The sequence below is a fragment of the Solanum tuberosum genome, unplaced genomic scaffold, assembly GCF_000226075.1.
Source record: "Solanum tuberosum cultivar DM 1-3 516 R44 unplaced genomic scaffold, SolTub_3.0 scf00057, whole genome shotgun sequence".
NCBI lineage: Eukaryota > Viridiplantae > Streptophyta > Magnoliopsida > Solanales > Solanaceae > Solanum > Solanum tuberosum.
The window spans coordinates 1,592,489-1,612,578 of record NW_006238984.1 but is presented as its reverse complement, the minus strand read 5'-3'; the positions used below and the strand labels follow the sequence as shown (position 1 = coordinate 1,612,578).

At 33.9% G+C, this 20,090-nt stretch overlaps 1 protein-coding gene across 1 annotated transcript; it reads right to left on the bottom strand.

The window, feature by feature from the left end:
• Nucleotides 1-6,684: 6,684 nt before the first annotated feature.
• Nucleotides 6,685-18,602, bottom strand: LOC102582170 (protein DAMAGED DNA-BINDING 2). Its single transcript, XM_006344544.2, has 11 exons — nt 18,322-18,602; nt 18,151-18,241; nt 17,936-18,063; nt 16,967-17,089; nt 16,768-16,856; nt 16,523-16,643; nt 15,847-15,938; nt 8,584-8,713; nt 8,188-8,436; nt 7,883-8,079; nt 6,685-7,120 (listed from the first exon to the last, which is right to left on the bottom strand). The coding sequence occupies exons 1-11, from the start codon at nt 18,493-18,495 to the stop codon at nt 6,901-6,903; spliced, it is 1,614 nt and encodes a 537-aa protein (XP_006344606.1). The 5' UTR covers nt 18,496-18,602; the 3' UTR covers nt 6,685-6,900.
• Nucleotides 18,603-20,090: the final 1,488 nt, after the last annotated feature.

Here is a 20,090-nt window from a genome sequence, read left to right as displayed (position 1 = left end):
GACAATAAATGAATTGACTCAAGACCTGTACAGGCTGGTTTTACTCCCCCTAGGCCAGACTCAGATATCAATTCTAATGCATACTTTCTTTGTGACATGAGTATGCCTTTGTTGGACCTGGAGAACTCAATTCCCAAAAAGAATTTTAACTCACCCAAATCTTTCATTTTGAACTATTTTTGAATATCCAGTCTAGTGTTGCATAAGAGCTGTTGATTATTCCCAGTTATAAGCAGATCATCTACATAAAACAATACCACAACAATGTCATTTTCAGTGTGCTTGGTATATAATGAATAGTCATAATGACTCTGCTTGAACCCAATATCTACTAAGGCTTTTGTCAGCTTCATATTCCATTGCCTTGGTGCCTGCTTAAGTCCATATAAGTACTTATGTAGTTTGCAAACCTTGTGAGTCTCCCCCTGTCTAGCAAACCCACTAGGAATAACCATATAGACCTCCTCAAGAAGATCACCATTAATGAAGGCATTATGAACATCCATCTGATAGATATACCAACCTTTAGATGCTGCAAGAGCCACAATAGATCTAACAGTCACCATCTTGGCAACAGGACTGAAAGTCTCTCCATAGTCAACACCTTCCTTTTGACTGAACCCCTGTCCAACCAATCTTTCTTTAAACCTTTCCACAACCCCTGAGGAAAGGTATTTGATTTTGTAAATCCACTACATCCAATAGGCCTCTATCCAGGGGTAAATCCATAATACTCCATACGTGATTGCTTTCTAATACATCAATCTCCAATTGCATTGCCTTGACCCAAGCAGGATCAACAGCAGCCTGTTGAAAAGACACAGGCTCACACAGAGCTGATTATGCTAGAAGGACATGTTGATAGGACTGAGATAAATGTGAATATGTAAGCTGATCAGCAATAGGATAGGAACATGTATTGCCTTTGGGTTGAGTAACAAAATCTTGCAGCCATAGAGGAAGCTTGCTGGTTCTGGTAGATTTTCTGGTGGGAACAGGTAGAGCAACCAGTGGTGATTAAACTGGAGATACTGGACAAGGTGCAATAGGGACAGAACTATCAGTTGGTTGGACACAATCATCAGCTAGTAGGACACATACAGTGACATCAGGGGGCATCAGTAGGTCCAGAACTGGAAATATAGGATTGGATGATTCTTGTACATGCTTGAAAGGAAATATGTGTTCTTGGAAGACCACATGTCTGCTTACAAAAAAGGAATGAGCATGGAGATCAAATAAGATATACTCTTTCTGTGTTGAAGAATACCCCATAAACACAACAGAGATGGCTTTAGAGGAGAATTTGTCCAATACTCTAGGACATGCAGTATAACACAAACACCCAAACACCTTGAGATGAGACAAGGATGGAGAATGCATATATAGTTTCTCATATAGAGACTGAAACCCAAGTAACCTTGAAGGAAGCCTGTTCAAAATATAAACAGCAGTAGACACACACTCACCCCAATACCTGAGGGGGATAGCAGCCTGAAATCTGATGGACCTAGCTATATTTAGAATGTTCATGTGTTTCCTCTCAACTACCCCATTCTATTGAGGGGTATACACACAAGAGGATTGGTGGCAATGCCAAGTTCACTTAGTACAGCCTAAATGTTGTGACTCAAGAACTCAGAGCCATTGTATGTTCTCAAAGTTTTAACACTTGTGGAGAACACATTATTAACTTTAGTAAGGAACTGTTTAAGGACAACTATGGTGTCAGCTTTGGAGTTTATCAAAAAATATACAAGTATATCTACAACTGTAACAAAAAAACTTTTTCCATTATAAGTGGGAACTCTGTCGGGTCCCCATATATCACAATGCAACAATTCAAAAACAGAACTGGACAGAGTAGTGCTTAAAGGAAATGGAAGTTTTGTGTGCTTAGCAACAGGACACACTATGCAATGAGAGTGATCTTTTCCTCCTAAAGTCCTAAGAAACTCATGTCTCTTTATTATGTCAAGAGGTGCATGTCCTAACCTCTTGCGCCATACATCAACTGAGTCAGAAGTAACAGGTACATCAGTTGACTTAATAACATTCTTTACAAAGTTTGTTTTACTAGAACTCCTACTACTATTCACCAGCTTCTTTGGAGCTTGAGTTGGTCCACTTTTTAGTATGTAGAGTCCATGTTGCTCCTTACCAATCCCCTTCACCTGACCATTTGAGAAATCCTGAAACACACAAAAGTCAGGAAAGGTAGCGTCAGGAAAGAATGCTACCATGCAATTAAGCTCCTTAGTGATCTTGGACACTGATAGTAAGTTAACTCTGAAGTCAGGCAAGTATAATACATTTGATACAAGCTGGTTTGTAAACAGGCATGTGCTACCAATATGAGAGACAACAGTAGTGTTACCATTAGGCAAATAAACCTTATTGTGTGCATCAGTAATAGATATAGTACTAGTGTCTAATGTGTCAAGATTTGAGGTGATGTGATGAGTAGCTCTAGTGTCTACTACCCATTCACCTGCATCATATGAACACAAAAGAGCAGAAGTATGTATACCTGCATCTACAGAGGCCACCTTGGCAGAAGATTCTATTGTGCTATCAGCTCCATTCTTGGATAATAGTTGGAGAATTTGTTGATATTGGCCCTGAGTGATAAATCCTCCAGAAGTTTGAGCTGCAGTTGAAGAAGTTCTTGACTCAATGTTGAGAGGTGTATCAACTTGATTAGCATAAGCTCCAGCAGTCTGGCCTTTCCTCTTTGACTTAAAATTAGTTGGATATCCAACAATTTTGTAGCATTGTTCCTTAGAGTGACCCTTGCAACCACAGTGATCACATTGCAACAAATGCCTCTTATTCTTGTAACTACCGGATTAGCTTATACCACTACTATTGTAATTTCCACTTGCACCTGAGATATTAGCAAAACCTCCTCCTTTGAATGTGCTTGAACCAGTGTGAGAGGTTGAATTCCTATTACTGTACATGATTGTGCCTTCAATTGCACCAGGTCCTGAGTTAATTGAACTAGAATTCACTAGACTTCTCTGACACTCTTGGTCCAAAAGAAGATCATAAGCTTTGTTCAAGGTAGGGATAGGACTCATCATGAGAATTTGACTTCTAGGTGGTGAATAGGACTCATTCAGACCCATAAGAAACTAAAGAAGTCTCTGATACTCACAATGTTCACCAAACTTCCTTGATTCCGGACAAGGACATGAGGGACAGGTCATGAGAGCATCATACTCATCCCAGAGGTCTCTTAGTTTGGACAAGTAGTCGGCAATTGTCATTGTGCCTTGAGTCAGAGTGTGAATCTCTCTGTGTAAATGAAATATCCTAGATCCGTTTACTGTATCGAACTTTCTCTCAGATCCAGCCATTCAGATGCATAGACAGCTGAACTTAGAAGTCCAGGACGAACAACATTCATTATCCATGATAAAACTACATTATTACATTTTTCCCACTGATCATGTAACACGAGTTCGAACATGGATTTAGGAAATCTTCCATCAACAAATTCTAACTTGTTGCGTCCTACAAGTCCAATCCTAAACGATCTACTCCACAATGATTAGTTCTCAGATCTAGTTAATTGAAGAGAGATCAAAGAGCTACCTGAAGTGTCTGCGTGTTGAAGAAACAGTGGATGATTGTGGTCGATTACTGGGAATGAAGCCATGGTTGTAATCCCAGCACTTGTACCTTTAGTGGTTGATTCAATTGCCATTTGTAGACTCTAGATTGCAGCTGAATTTGACCTTTGATGTTTCCTTGTGAGTCACATTTGAACAAGGATGAACTCTGAGCATCCAGTGATAAGAGCTACAGTGGAATTAGTGTTCGATCAAGGGATCTGATACCATGAAAACTCCATTAATGTCGGTTGAGAACATACAGAATTACAGAGAGAAAAAAAGAAGAGAAGAGAGCATTGTATTGAGTTCAATGAATTTTCTGTTATATTGAAAGTTAGCCTTTACATTGTAGTTCAATATCTATTTATAGACTATAGTATTGTAACTACTTTCTTAACTAACAATAGAAGCTTCTAGAACTTTCCTAACAACTTCAACTAACTCACACCATATAGCTTGTTCAATCTCCTAAGTTGATCAACAGTTCGCTGGTCTGCCAGAAAGGGAGAATCGTTGAGGTTTTGGGTCCGATTTGTGGTGATTTGGTGATAGTTGTTGGTGGAAGAGGGGTCTGGTTTAAGGTGGTGTTTCTGGTTGGTGTGGTTAGAGAAGAAGAGTAAAATGGGTGTGTGAGGGAGATCTGATTTTTTTTTGGGTGGCGGCTATTTGGGAAGATAGGAATAAATTTTAGGGCTTTTTGCCATTTAGGAAATTTTTACCCCTTCTAAAAAATAATTCCCCACCCCCTTTATTTTTTAACCTAATCAAAACTTATATAGGAAATAATTTTATAATGGGCTCAAATTGTGGGCATGAGATTATGACCCAAAATTATTGGTTAAATAAAATATTTGTAGTTGAATGAATTTCTAAACTGTGCAAAATATCAAAATGAATATTAAAAAATGTAACAAATAAACTGAATATTAAAAAAAATATAATGAACGTAACTAATGACATGTAAAAATGCAATTTTAAAATTAACTGATAAAAGAAAAATCCTAAATTTTGATAAATAAGGATAGTTATCGATAAATTTATTTAAAATTATAAAAAAATTATTTTGAACTATTAAATAAATAAAACTTAAAAGTTACAAATTTTGAAAATGTTAGGCCAAAATTGGGTGTCGACAGGTATCATACATGATCTGATGATCTGATGAGTGTTACTAATTATATGAAACAATCTTTAATGATACCATATAGTATATGATGGTATCATGCTGGTGTCTTTGAAGGATTGAAGTACATATTAAATGACAATATGTAGATATATTGTAGTGGTATCATTACGGACTAAAGCAAATCAAGTGATACCATGCTAGTATATAGATATATTGTGATAATATCATGGAAGTCTCACCAAAATATTGAAGCATACATCAATGATACCATGAAAGTTTATAGATATATTGTGATAGTATCATTACAAACTGAAGCAAATGAAAAACAAAACATAAAAAAAAATGAAATGAGAAAAAATAAAAACAAAACATAGAATGATCAAAAACATGAAATTAAATTGGGGTGAAAAATAAATAATATTATAATTCAAGGGAAGAGTGGATGAAAAAGAAAGAAAAATAATCAAAAATAATCAAAAAAGGAAAGGAAAAAAAACAAAGAAAGGAACATAAAATGAAGAAAGAAAATAAATAAGAAACAAAAAAAATAAAAGTAAAGGGCATCTCCAATTCAAACACCAAATTTGATGTCAGCACTATTTTTAGTGTAAACAAACTTCAACCCACTACACCAAATTTTACACCAAAAAAAAATATTTTTCTCTCTCTTCATTATTATATTATTATTTTTTATTTCATTTATATTTTCTTATTTCATAAACAATTCTTTCTAAAACATTCACCATATATAATTCATGGTGAAATGTCAATTACTACTTTGTTGAATGTTTATTATTTTCGGTTATTTTTAAGTACATTGTATTATTTGTTTAAAAATTTATATATTTGCATTTTTAATTTTTGTGAAGGTTAATTGTAGTTATATCCAATTATAATTTATAGTAGAATTAACATAAATTTAATTTTTAAAAAAAGTCATATATAGAAAAGTTAATTTACAAAAAAGCTAAATTTTATATCTAAAATTAATACTATAAAAATATTACATAAAAAATAATTAAATATACAAGAGATATAATTAAAACATACAATTTGTATAATGTTTAATTAAAAATTTTGTATAGTTAAATAATATTAAAATATTTAATAAAGTGAATTGGTGTGATGATAGTGTTACACCAAATTTGATGTAACACTATTCACACACCAAATTTGGTGTAAAAATTGGTGTGGGTTGATTTATTTCTTTTTTTTTGTTTTTTTTTCTCTACTTTTTTATCGCTTTTTGATGCATTTTTTAAAATTAATTAATTTTTTTACACCATAATATAATTGATACTCAAATTTTATCTTATATACTCATTTTTCTTTTTATTTTTCCTTTTTTCTTATTTATTTTTCTATTCGTTATTCCTGTTTTTATTTTTCTCCTTTTCCCCGATTTTCTCTTTTAGACCATCTCCAATCCAACATCAAATTTTACATCAAATTCTAAATTTGGTGTGTGAATAGTGTTACACCAAATTTGGTGTAACACTATTCACACACCAAATTTAGAATTTGATGTAAAATTTGATGTTGGATTGGAGATGGTCTAAAAGAGAAAATCGGGGAAAAGGAGAAAAATAAAAACAGGAATAACGAATAGAAAAATAAATAAGAAAAAAGGAAAAATAAAAAGAAAAATGAGTATATAAGATAAAATTTGAGTATCAATTATATTATGGTGTAAAAAAATTAATTAATTTTAAAAAATGCATCAAAAAGCGATAAAAAAGTAGAGAAAAAAAAACAAAAAAAAAGAAATAAATGAGAAAAAAAAAAGGAAGTATATGAAACAAATATTGAGTAGAAATCAAATTTTAAAAAATAAAATAATTTGAAAAATTTAAATGAACAAATAAACATAAAAGGAAAAAGTAGAGAAATAAAAAGGAGCTAAATAACTAAAGCTACAAGGAAAAGAGACATATTATGTAACTAGTTAAGACACACAATTGTAAAGGGTATGTCTATAATTAGTTTGCTTTTATGGGACATAAACTTGGTTTTCCCAATACTTTTTGCATATATACCAAACACAAAAAAAATACCTAAAAAGCCCACTTACTTTTCTAGACAATACTTTCTAAAAAAAAAAAAAAAACATTTTTAATAGAAAACATATCCCTCCTACGGCACACACCCTTAAAGTTAACTTCTCCTGGATTTATATGAAGATGATTTTGATGCAAGTTTCTTCTGCTTAAGGCTATTGTCCTTGCTTCTGAAGATATCATTCTCAGAATCATCATCACTCTCATCACCATGCTTCTTGTTACGTTTTTTACTCACCTCCCCACATAATACCATCCTCTTTTCTTCTCTTGGCAGTGCAATGTCCAGCTTCTTAGGCCTCCAAATGAAAAGAGACCTGAAATACATTTAGTACCAAAATAAAGAAGGATTAGAATTGCTTTGATTATGGAAAAATTAAGGAAAACAAAACTCAAGTGCAGGTACTATTTGTAGCATGTTGACCACATGGACGAGTGGTAAGGCGGAGAACTGCAACTCCTTTTTTCCCCAGTTCAAATCCGGATGTATTAAATGCTTACCAGTATGATCTTTTATGATCTCTCTTGGCAGAGTTTTACGAAAAAGGGGCAGGTCAAACTTATAATGCCTCATATTCCCTTACAAATTAGCTGGTCAAGTGTAATTCAGATCCCAGTATACTACAAAAACCACAGTTGGATTGTTCGAAAAACACTGGCTCCTTTTTTTCCGAAAACTCACAAAGGGATGTACACTGAATGACCTTTAGAGCATGCAACACTGAAAGGGTCACTGTTATTGATGGGGAAAGTAATATTTAGAAGCATTAAGCTATGATGTTGGATGTAAAGTTATTAATAATTAATAACAAGATGTGAGAATTAAAAAGAATTTCAGTAACAAATGAAACCTTGAATGTTCTGCACTAATGTATAGATGTTCAAACAATAAAACACTTTAATTGGAGAAAGGGTCGATTTATTGGAGTTTAACAGGAACAGTCATCATATGGTCCTATCATCCTATATAAGCAAAGTGGCGTCCATATGCCACAAATCCAACCTAAAAATTTATGTTAGATAAATGCCTAAACAGCACATAGAAGAGAAGACCCATAATAAAGATCACTGATCCATACCTTGAACTACCAGACGCCAGAATATCTTCACGTGGATGTAGCTTGTTCACCGAACTAATAGTTGTTATGTTGGGGTCCATGACCTCTGCAACCAACTGCCCAGTACTGATGTTGATAAAGTCAATGGGATGCAAAGCAGCTCCATCATAGTTTTCACTAATGTAACGCCCAATGACAACAAGAGACTCTGATGAGTCCTGTCCAAAGTAACAACACATTGTTATAAACCTATTCCACTTTTTCAATTACAATTTAAATGAAGAATTCTGCAATTAACAAATTAGTTCCTCTGTGTGCATGCTTGCCTTTGCATCCCATTCTGCTCGGAATGCTGTAAGATATCTGTTAAAATCGTGACTATGAACAATTTCTCGGCTTGGATAATCAAGGTTGCCAAAGATTGAATCCCACACACGAATCCGATTGTCCAGTGAAGTAGTAAGTATTTTGCTTCCACTTAGTGGAGAAAAATATGCAGAACTAACAACACGTTTATGTTCAAGATTATATAGAGAAGACCCAGCTTCCAAGCGGCGCATATCCCATATTCGAGCCTGTTGGCACCAAAATATTTCACTTGAGTCAAATCACCACCACTAATTTGATTCATATAGACAAGAAATAGAAGTATTTTCCTGCAACGAGCTCTTACGCTATTTATATGAATCAAAGAGGAAATTAAGTGATAGATCAGAACTTACAAAGTGATCATTCCCACAGCTCAAAAGCAGATCTTGTTGAAGAGGATTGCAGTTTAGACCAACAACTTTAGTTCCTTTCTTGTGAATCAAAGTAGGTTTGCTCATTTTGTTATTGCTCCGTATATCAGCCCTGTACATGTCCACCAAATGAAACCACATATAAAACCATAGTGAGATCAATGTAAAGCCCCGTAAGTTTCTAGGCATACAATTTCGGTAAATAATGGGCTTAATAGCATAATTAAGGTGTTCAAGAGGTATAAGGATCCACACAGTAAACAAAGTGTTGGGAATTATGCTAATGGGCACAGGTAGAAGTTGAAGTGATTTGATATTTGAGAAAGGAAAAAAAATGAAAAGAATGAACATAATGAGCCAAGCCCACCTGCTGTTCAGTGAGGAGATTAGAATAAAGAGGCAAGGGGTTTGGGGACTCCTTTTGCACAAACTGCAGCGGCAACACGGAAGGGAGAACCAAGAATTTCTATACATTGTTGTGGGATGTCTTCAACATAACTTAACGCAGATGAAGAAATTCAAGGTAATAACTTTCTATATCTTAATTGTTGTGGGCATCATTATTTATGAAAAAAGAAGAAGAGAGTTTTGAACTAAATCAACCAATAGCTTCCACAGAAACTACAATTCAAAGTGAAACGTGACTATCTGATAAGGCACCACTCGCTCCTTAACAGAATTCACTTCAATTCCAACCCAAATACATTCCCCTAAATCAATTATAGCGATTAGTGGCTTGTGAAATCGACACAAAGGATTTGAAGTTAAATTTTTTTATATATTGTGTTTCCTACATTGGAAGCAAACATTGGGACTATAGAACAAAGTTGAGTTAGCTTCACTTGTTTATACAGTGAATCGATAATCAAGCAAGTTAGGTGGTTTTCGCTTTACAAGTAGTGAAGTGGTGAATTGGGGATTGTGGAACACTCGGGGAAGCTAAAAAGTCATGGATGATGAGCTAAAGCTTTGAGGGGAGTTAAGACTTGTCTTTACTAAAGTTTTTTTCTGGAGAAAATCATTCCCACAAGATGTTTGATGAAATATTGTTTATGATAATGCGAGTTTTATTAGATTGAGTGAGCACACCGTATCCATGATTATTTGAGTTAAGGTTTACAAGTTGTCACTTTATGAAAGAAGTATTTTTTTAAGCTTTCAGCGCTTATGTTTTCATGTTCACATTTATTGATGAAATTATGTAAATTTGAAATTTCATTATATGGAGAAGGGCCTAAAATACCCCTCAACTATTTGAGTTGGTACCAAACTATCTTTCGGACCCCAAATATCCTTGACGTAACCCTATTGGCTCAAAAATACCTTTATTTCTGATGGCTCACACTCATAAGGTAGATGGAGGGCAATATTGTACTAGATCTCATAGTTAAAGGGAATTTTAGACCCTTCTCTATTAAAATAATTTGAAGCATATATGTGCTCATATGATTGGCCTGATTTTGGATTTCATAGTAAATTGAAAATAAAAAAGGTTGGTCATCTACTCCTACACTCCCCTCTCCCCTCTCCCCTTCACTTCCTCTTTCTTCCACTATTTTTTTTTTGAATCTTGTCCACCATATTAAATTTTAGTTCTCTTCAACATATGACAAAACAAGACAAAAAAAAAGTGTAAAAAAAACGAGGACATTCATAAAGAAATAATTAGTTCAATTGTTCCTAATTAAGCAACTATGCACGTATATTGCAATTTTCTTTTGTATGTACCAAACATTCAAAATAAAAAATAACATTTACTCCTATCCCCACCCACACCCCACCCCACCATGATAACAATACAAATTAGGAGTGTCAAATAGGCGGGTTAGGTTGAAATTGGAGATATTAGAATGAGTTGAAATAGAAATTGGGTTGGGTCTTGACCCGCCCAAGTTTACTTTGGGCTAAAATCGGGTTGGATCATGACCCGCCCAATTTGACCCGCTAAATCTCAATAATTTTAACATATTGTTGTTTAACTTTTATAACCACAATTTGAATTTCAATTCAAGAAAAAATTTAAAAAGAAGTTACAAATGGATAGATAAATCCTAAAATAGATAGTACTTCATACATTTAATATATGAACATGTATTACATCAATGCAAATAAAGAATTTAAAACAGGTTGAAATTGAAGATTAAATTGGACTCAATTGAGAATTCTCTTAAAATGGGTTAAGGCTTGAATGGGTTGAGATTGAACCCAATTCAAATTATCTTGAGCCCAACCCTGAAATATTTGAACGGGTTACCTATAGTTGGGCTCATTTTTTACACCCCTAATACAAATTTAAAAAATATGAATATGTAGGTTCATTTCAAATTTGAGTAATTGATATCCTAATTAAGAATAAGAAATTAAAAAAAAAGGGAAAAGGGTCAAAATTGCCCCTGAATTATGTGAATAGACCACTTATACCCTCCTCTGTTACAGTTTGGGATAAAACTGCCCCCGCCTTTATCTCAAGAGACCGCAAATACCCTTAAGAGTTAACATCCCAATTTTTTAGTAATGCGGCAAGCCACATGGGACTAGTCCACGTGGCTTGCCACATTACTAAAAATTTGGGATGTTAAATCTTAAGGGTATTTGTGGTCTCTTGAGATAATGGCGGGCACATTTTTTATCTCAAAGTATAACATAGGGCATAAGTGGTCTATTTCGCATAGTTCAGGGGTAATTTTGATCCTTTTTCGAAAAAAGAATAAAAAGAGGGAATGAACAAGACAATTGGATAATTGATAGAAAATTTTATACTCCCTCCGTCCCATTCTATTTGTCACCTTTTTACTTTGCACTTGCATTAAGAAATGATGTAACTTTACCCTTCTACCCTTATTTAATGTTTTCTTAAGTCAACTTTATTAATAAATGACAAGATTAATTAACTATTCCATCAAGGGTATAATAGGCAAAATATGGTAATTTATGCATAAATTTTATAAAATGACAAGTATTGTGGTCCAACTATTTATAGAAAGGGATGACATATAAAATGGGACAGAGGTAGTATTAAAATAAAAAATAATAATTTTTTTTGTAGATAGACAAATAGACAGGGCTCGTAATATGTTATTTATTGTGTTTCAATTATTGCACTATTTTGTTGTTGTTGTTGCTACCTTTTGGTAGACCTTACATTGTTTCCTTGTGACTTGTTATATTTTCTTCTTTGCATCTGAAGCTGATGCATTTTGAGTTGAGGGTTGCTCGGATACAGCCTCTCCACCTCCACGAGGAGGTGGTAAATCTGTGTACACTCTACCCTCCCCAGACCCCACTTGTGGGGACTTCACTCGGTATGTTGTTGTACATATAGACGGGGCGAGTATGGATTTTAATTGGATCCCCAGTTATGAGTTGCGTTATAATAAATTGAGGTTTAGCTTAAAATAGGTCAATAGGAAGAATTTATGAAAACAATAATTTTTAAATACTACTTTCAAGCATATCGGGTCAAACTGAATTTCATGGAAAGATCTTTTAAGGGATATATTCTACAAGAATTTGGTGGACATTAAAGGTGTGTTTAGCTCATGTTTGGTTGGCTTAAATGTTTTCCAAATCAACTTATTTTCCTCAAACTTAAGGAAAATGACTTCCTTTCAAAAATTAAGGAAAACATTTTCCAAAGCTCTCCTTCAACCTCAAATTACAAAAAAAAATCTTACCTCACCCCGTACCCCATACCCTGACCCACCCCATTCAAAAAAAAAATTAAATTTTAAATATTTTTTAAAAAGATAAACAACTTATTTCAGCCCCCCAACCCCCAAACCGGCTCCTCCCCAAACCAAAAAAAAATTAACTTACTATTTCATAGGAGTTGGGGTTGGTTGCGGCTACAGGTTTCCCTTATCATTAAAAAAAATTAACAACTAAAAATTTTATTTTTGAAAAATAGTTCAAATTTTAATTTTTTTGATTTTTTTATACACCGCTGAACCCCTGACTTTCTCTACCCCACTCTCCACAAAAAAAAATTAAAAGTTTATTTTTGAAAAAAAAAATAATTATAACTTCAATTTTTCATTTTCCTTAACTCACACCTCTCCAAACCCCTACAACACCACCACCAACCCTCCACCCCCTCCCCCTCAAAAAAATAAATTCAAAAGTTCTTTTTTAAAAAATATTTTTAGTTTTTATTTTTTTACCCCACCCCCGATCCCCCTACCAACCCCCCCTCAAAAAAAAGATAATTTAAAAAGTTCGCTTTTCAAAAATATTTTCAAATTTTAGAAATTTTTAACCACCCCCCTCACACACAAAAGAATTGTTTTCTAGAAAATATTTAAATCTTAGTTTGACAATTAGGTCCCGAGTCGGGCGTGGTTTGATCCTGGTTCGAAAGTTGCGGTCAAAATTTCAATTTGAAAGTCGAATCTTGGGTCTCGCATCGATTATTGGTTGTTGGGGTCGGATCCTCATTTGAAAGTCAGGTCTCGATTTGATGTCGAAGTCAAAACCCGAATTGATGGATCGTGCTCAACTTCAAGTCTCGGGGTCAGGTCTTTGGTCGAATATCCAGTCCCAATTCGAATGTCGAGTCTCGGGTCGAAAGTCGGGGTCAGGACATGGGTCAGATCTCAGGGTCAAATTTCAGATCTGTCGTCGGGGTTGTGTCCTAATTCGCGTGTCGGGTCAATGCCTAGATTGATTATTGAGGTTGGTTTTTGGGTCAAATTATTTCTACTCTCCAATAAAAAATAAAAGATATTTTCAAAATGTTTTTCATTCAAAAACCTATCACTAAAAAATATTTTTCGGAAAATATTTTCTACTCATCAATCAAACATGAGAAAATAAGTCAAAAATCTAGGAAAACATTTTCCTTCATATACCAAACACACCCTTAATAGATTTCTTGCTGGAAAAGAATTAGAATTGGAGGAAATAAATAAGAAAAATGGTGTGGTCTATAGGGGAAGTTCTTTATGAAGTAGGTCTTTTATTATTGGACTTTGTATGGTACTAACGTGTTACCTATTTACAATCCAAGTTTGTTCCATGGCAGGTATGTACTTCCATTATTTCTTCAAAGCAAACTGAGAGAAAGTGACGGAAAATAAGTTCGAAAATCTAATTTAGATACGGGAAGTTGCAATGTGCAGAAAAACTAGATTAGAGAACCAATTCCCTTATGCAGTGACAAATTCATTGTATCCAGCCTAGTTCAATGTATAAGGCTTATTAAGTTGAAACCTTATTCGCTTCCTCCATTATTTGCTTATTCTAGAAGCTTTATTGTGAGGTGGTTTTCATAGAGAGTGAGCTTGAAGATAGTTAGCTTGAAAAACTAAGCTAGAGCTCTATGTTGTTCGGACTCTTCAAAAATATCATCAGGTGTGTGTTGGATCTTTCAAAAGTAGTGCATTTTTGGAGGATCCGACACAGGTGCGGCAATAATTTTGAAGAGTTTGAGCAACTTAGCTAGGGCTAGCTTGAAGATGGTTTGCTACAAACAGAGGGCTAAATCATGTGCCTGGGATTTAGTCGCTTAGGCTATTGTTAGAATAGGTGTAGGAACAAGATTAGTAAATAGAATCCTACTTATGAAGGATTGTAATGTAGTGTCTTAGTTGGATAAGGAGTCTAACATAACGTATATAAATAGGGTCTTAATGTAATAACATAGAGACACAATTCAATAATATTTTCTCATATATTTTCACGGGTATCAAAGCCTCTACAATCTTGGTAGAGAATCAAAACATAATAGCTTTCGAAGCCGGCAGGCGATTATAACTCATATAGTCGCCCGTCTTGCCAATGATTATGTTAGCAAAAATTGGGGCAATACTATATACATGACAAAATAAAGATGCTGAGAAGGAGTGATCTGAGAAGCATATGGGATAAAGAAAGTAGTCACCGTGCTTCTTTTCAGTATCTTCTTAAATTTAATTTGTGTAACACCGTGCATCTCTGCGGTGACTACTTTCTCATATCCAATTTGCATACCACTGCACATCTTTCCCGACTACTTTCTCATATCTGAGTTGTGTAGCACCATGAGTCTTTCCGGTGACTCTTCATAACTAACTAGCGTAGTTCCACGCGTCTTTCTGGTAACTCCTCAAGATCTAACCACGTGCTAGCACGTGAGCCTGTTTCGTCTTGTTTTCCCGTCTTCTTGTTCAAGATCTACTTGTCTCTTGATTTCGAGACGACCCATATATTTTATATCAATTTCCGACAATTTTTCAGTTTGTTCCTATTCAACTGAGATTGCCCAGACATCCAAAGCAGTCATTACCAGTTTTCTTGCAAATATCTTTACAAAGTCTTCACTGGTCCTTGTATTAATCACATCTGTAACAAGCTCGGTACATAAGACTTGTATGCACTAGCTTGAGGAGAATGTTAGAATAGGAGTAGGAACAAGAATACTATATAAAATCCTACTTTGAAAAGGACTGTAATGTAGTGTCCTAGTTGGAAAAGGAGTCTAATGTAGTGTCTCTACATACGGTCTCAATGTAATAATGTGCAGGCATAAATCAATAATATTTTTCTCATATATTGCTCTCACAGATATAAAGAGCTTTGTAATCTGAAACTGCTCGTCGTTTTGGCGAAGTTTAGTTGAGAGAAATCTCAAAGGTGGGTCGTGATTTTTATTCCCTTGAGCAAGGAAGTTATCCACATAAAAATTATCCTGTTCAATTTATTCTCGCATTTTTTTACAGCAGTAGTTAGCTGAACCAGTACGAAGAACCAGCTCCTTATACTAAAGTTGTGCAGACTGCAACTGAAGTTAGCTAAGAATTTTTGAGAGGTAGAAAGGTTAGTACGACCCTGTTCACCCCACACTTGAGTCAACAGTCCAGTTCCCAGCCATTTCTCCTCTAATATAGTGAAAGAGACCGGATTTGCATCATTTTTATGCCTACAGCCCAAAAGATAATCAGAATTCAGAGTGCACAAAAGTCCGGTTGTATTCCTAAAGATAGCTAAATTAATAGTCAGAGATCGCTAATGAAAGTTATCTTTTCAAAAGACGAGTAAACAATACTTGATAATTTCTGTACGCCCAGCCAACCAGGTTGAAATTGTTTGTCACCAATGTATGAGACATACATTAACATAATGTGCTTGTCAAAATACCATCAACCAGTCATTTTGACAGACAAAGGAGAAGATTGCATATCTATCAAAGGCTTTAAGTGAAAGAAATGCGAATCTCCAACATTTGCATAACATTCAATAGACCTCTCAAAAAGTTCAATAGGCACTTACATGTAAAGATATCCAAAATTATCAGCAACAAGGACCACACTTCTGTCTGAGTTAACATCCAACCCATAAAGCATCCTCCAACAGCTTGGTCCCTACAAGAAAATCATTTGTGACTTATACAACCATATAACCACTTCATGACGGCTGACTTGCTGGTGTCATGTCTTCACTCTTCTTTCTTGCTATTCCCCAACCGAAAGCGATAAATTTAGTGATGTAATCAGTGAGACCCAGAAGCTCATTGGTGTCTCTAGAAACACAATGGGGGCATCAAGACATCATTTACCTTGACCCACAGTCAGGGAACACACACTTAATAATATTCAAGGATTCAAAAGTATACAGCTAAATTACAAAGCAAACACTCAAGATGATTCAAACAACAAACCTGACTAGAAACCAAAGGAGAAAAGTCAACATGAGAGTTAAAAAGTATCAAATATGTAAATGTATTGTTTGCAGTATATAAGCAAGGTTGAAATTTCATGTAATGATCTGTGTCCTTGCTGCTGAAACGTATCTATGGGCACTAAAAGGGGACAAGAAAGCTCAGAAATAAAAAGTTCCCAGCTCCGTGTTCACAAGGTAAAAAATATCCCGTAGGCTCGTCCAACCACTATAACTGAAATAACAGGATAATTCATATAAATAGAACAACTTGTTTTCAGAAAATCACCTCCCACCCATTTGGATTAAGGTTCATTAGTGACAATGAAATCCCAGTCTCTAGGTCAGTACAACTGATTGTTCCGTCAGATGAAGCAGCATATATCGATCCATCATTTGTCGGGTTGAACCTAAACGAATTAAAAACAACTCATTTTTTGACTGAAGAGATAATAATGCAGGTGAAATCTAAATGCAGCTGCAGACATTAAAAACATATCGAAAAATGCGACAACAGGAGAGATGAATACTCACTTCATGTTGTTAAGTATACAATTGTGTATGTTCCCATATACAGTCTTTTCATACACTTTCCCAAAATCCCAGATGCCAAGTTGTCCTTTCTGAAACATAAAGTAATATAGCATTAACCTCTACAAATTTATGTGACCTTCCAACAGAGAACTCAATTCATTGCCACACTTTAGAGTTATATTGCAGAGAGATCTTGGACCTTATCACCAGATAAAAGAATATTGTTGTTTGTAGGATGGAACTCCAAGCATGTGACTCGCCTACTGTGGTACCTGATTACTGCACAGTGGACTTGATCTGGGATCACATATGCTGGCTTGATCTATTACAGAAACCAAGGAAAGCAAATTATGAAGCACATTTTCTAAAGATACATATTGTGTAACTTCACTGTCTAAAGAAAATATGTTGCCCTATGATAAACAAGGAATGGTAATCCGTTAAGATACAACACGTCACAATGAAAATTTACCCTATAATCAAAAACTAAAGTAGAAAACATATTTCACATACGTTGCGAGATATTTTATGTGGCAATGATCACATGCAAGATGCAAGACATAAAATTATATGAAGAGTTGAACAAAACCTGGAAACATGTTCCCTCTGTTCCATTATTATGTGGCACTATTTTACTTGACAGGGAGTTCTAAAACAAAGAAGACTTTTGAAACTTGTGATCTTAAACATACCATGACATTTATGCTGCTATACAAGCACATCATTTAAGGTAAAAGGAGAAGTCTAAAGTTAAGAGTTTCTAAATTTAGAAGGTGTCATTCTTTTTGGAAAAGATCAAAAAAGGAAAGGATGCAACATAAAATGGAACAATGGGAGTATAAAGGAGAAAAACCATGTACCAATGACAACTAGAATATCAATATAGTATATGTAGGAACATAGAAGCTCAATCTGATATTCTTAGACCTTGAAATCCAACATAAATATATGGAGCAAAACTGAAACTACAATTAATTTCATGGAGAAGAAGAAGAAGAAGAAAAATAGATTCACAGATATTTAGCTCAAAACAAATAGAGAAACCTTCTAGTCATACTGTAAAGCTAACAAAATAGTATTATCCAAGATCTAAGGAAGCATGAACATTTATCGGCAAACAATGATACGTCGATGTGATTATATGTGAGGATAGCATATCGAAACTTACTGGAGGAAGGCGGGGGTGAAGCTGGCGTTGGAAAACAAATTCCAAAGGATTAGTTGTGTTCTTGTGAGGCGCTGGGACCATCCCATATTCTGTAGCTACTCGGTGGGGGCAAGTGACTGTGGTGTGGCCTTCAATCCCAAAGAAAAGAAAAACAAAATTAAAGTTATATTGAGGAGAAAATGTTGAAGACAAGTAAGTGGGAGAAATTACCATACCAGGCATTTTGCATAGAAAACATGGTTTCATTGGGCAATCAATATAAGTTGCACCCCTGAAGCCTGCTTCATGACCACTTTTCTTGCAAACCTGAAAAATAAAAACCCCTTGAGAGTATAGTATAGTATTAAGCATGCAAATTTGATGAAAAAGAGTGAAACAAATAGTACTTTGCAAACTTTCTTGAGAGTAATAGTGATGGGTGTTTTCCCTTTTTGTACCCTCTCCTCTTCAGGTAAAACTACATTAGCTTCTTCTTCTTCTTCCGACGAACTTTCCTCCGACTCCGTGTCTCTATCGATCACCACTTGAGGAAACAAACTTCTTCTACGCATTTTCGACATTCAATTGATTTGAAATTGGGGACACACTACACAAATACAACGACAACCGACTTAACAAAAACTCGCTATTCTCCTTCGTTTTTGAAACCTTAACCCATGGCCGAATAACTCGACACGACTTCTTATTTTACACCGTTTAAATTTATCACTCCCCCTTTCAAAAAAAAGAATGATTTAGTTTAATTTGAAATGAAATTTAAAAAAATATAATTTTTTTAATATTGTGATTCTAAATTAAAGTTATATAAAATATATTAAAATATTTTTTAATCTTATGACCTGTCAGGTGAAAAGTTGGAATTAAAGTATTGTAAAAATAAAATAAAAAAATTAAAATAGACTAAAAAAAAATAGGTGATTTTTTTAAAACAACAAGAATATGGCCCAAACTTTAGGAAAAATTACAGAAATCCCATATTTTAGTTTACTTATTACCATTATCCCTTATAAGTTTTACAAATCTCCAAAATCCCTCATTTTTGCGCATCAGATTAGTGTATCTTGCGCATCAGATTAGTGTATCTCGTGCATCATATTAGTGTATCATGTATAAAATATAATGTATCTTACTTAACGATTAATGTATCTCGCGCATCAAATTAATGTATCAGTGTTTATATTATTGTATTCGTTTGAGGGATTTCTGTAATTATAAACTTTTAAGGAATAGAGTATAATTTTAGCTTAAAAGTATGTCATTTCTGTAATTTGCCAAAATTTTATGAATATGCTATGTGAGAGTACTTTTTCATTAAAAAGGTATGGTGCCCACCTTTTTCATCCTATGCCTCTCTATCTCTTCTTAACTCTTCCTCTTCTGCATTTCTATTTTTCCTTTTACTTTTTTAAAAACAAAATTCTTATCTTCTTCATTTTTTTCATTTCACTTTTTTTTAAAAAAAAAAAACTTTTATGGTAAATTCCTCAAAGTATCTTTTTTACTCATAAATTTTATCTATCTAGTTATTAATATATGTCATTTATATATTTATCAAATTGATGCGTATAATTTATTTTATTTATTTAAAATTTATTATAACAAAAATATACAAAAAGGAAAATGAAAAATGAATTTATAAGATAGATATTCAACATTAACCATGAGATGAAATTCTAGGTAGTCATCAAGTACTAAGTTAACATTTAAAATTATATTTTCTTACAATTATATCTCAATGTACATATATATTCACTTAAATGAAATAATTATAAGTATGATAATTTTACTGTCCCTAACAATAATTATTTATTTTAATATTTTTTCTGTAGATTAAAATAAATATTTATACATGAAAAATATTTTTTCTTTTTTTGTGGCATTACGATTGATAGTTCTTTATATATATATATATAGAGAGAGAGTTTATATTTAGTACAATACCAAATGTACACATTATTTTTCAAACTCAAAAAATTAAGAAGATAAAGTGAAATTTAATTTGAATATTTCATTTATTTGCTTCATATCATTTTGAAAGCACTAACCTGATTATGCTCGTCTATTTCTTTTCTTAATTTTTTAATATTTCCCTTGCCAATATTGACATATTATCTATCTTCAAATAATATGTCAATCTTATGCTATGTGCATATAA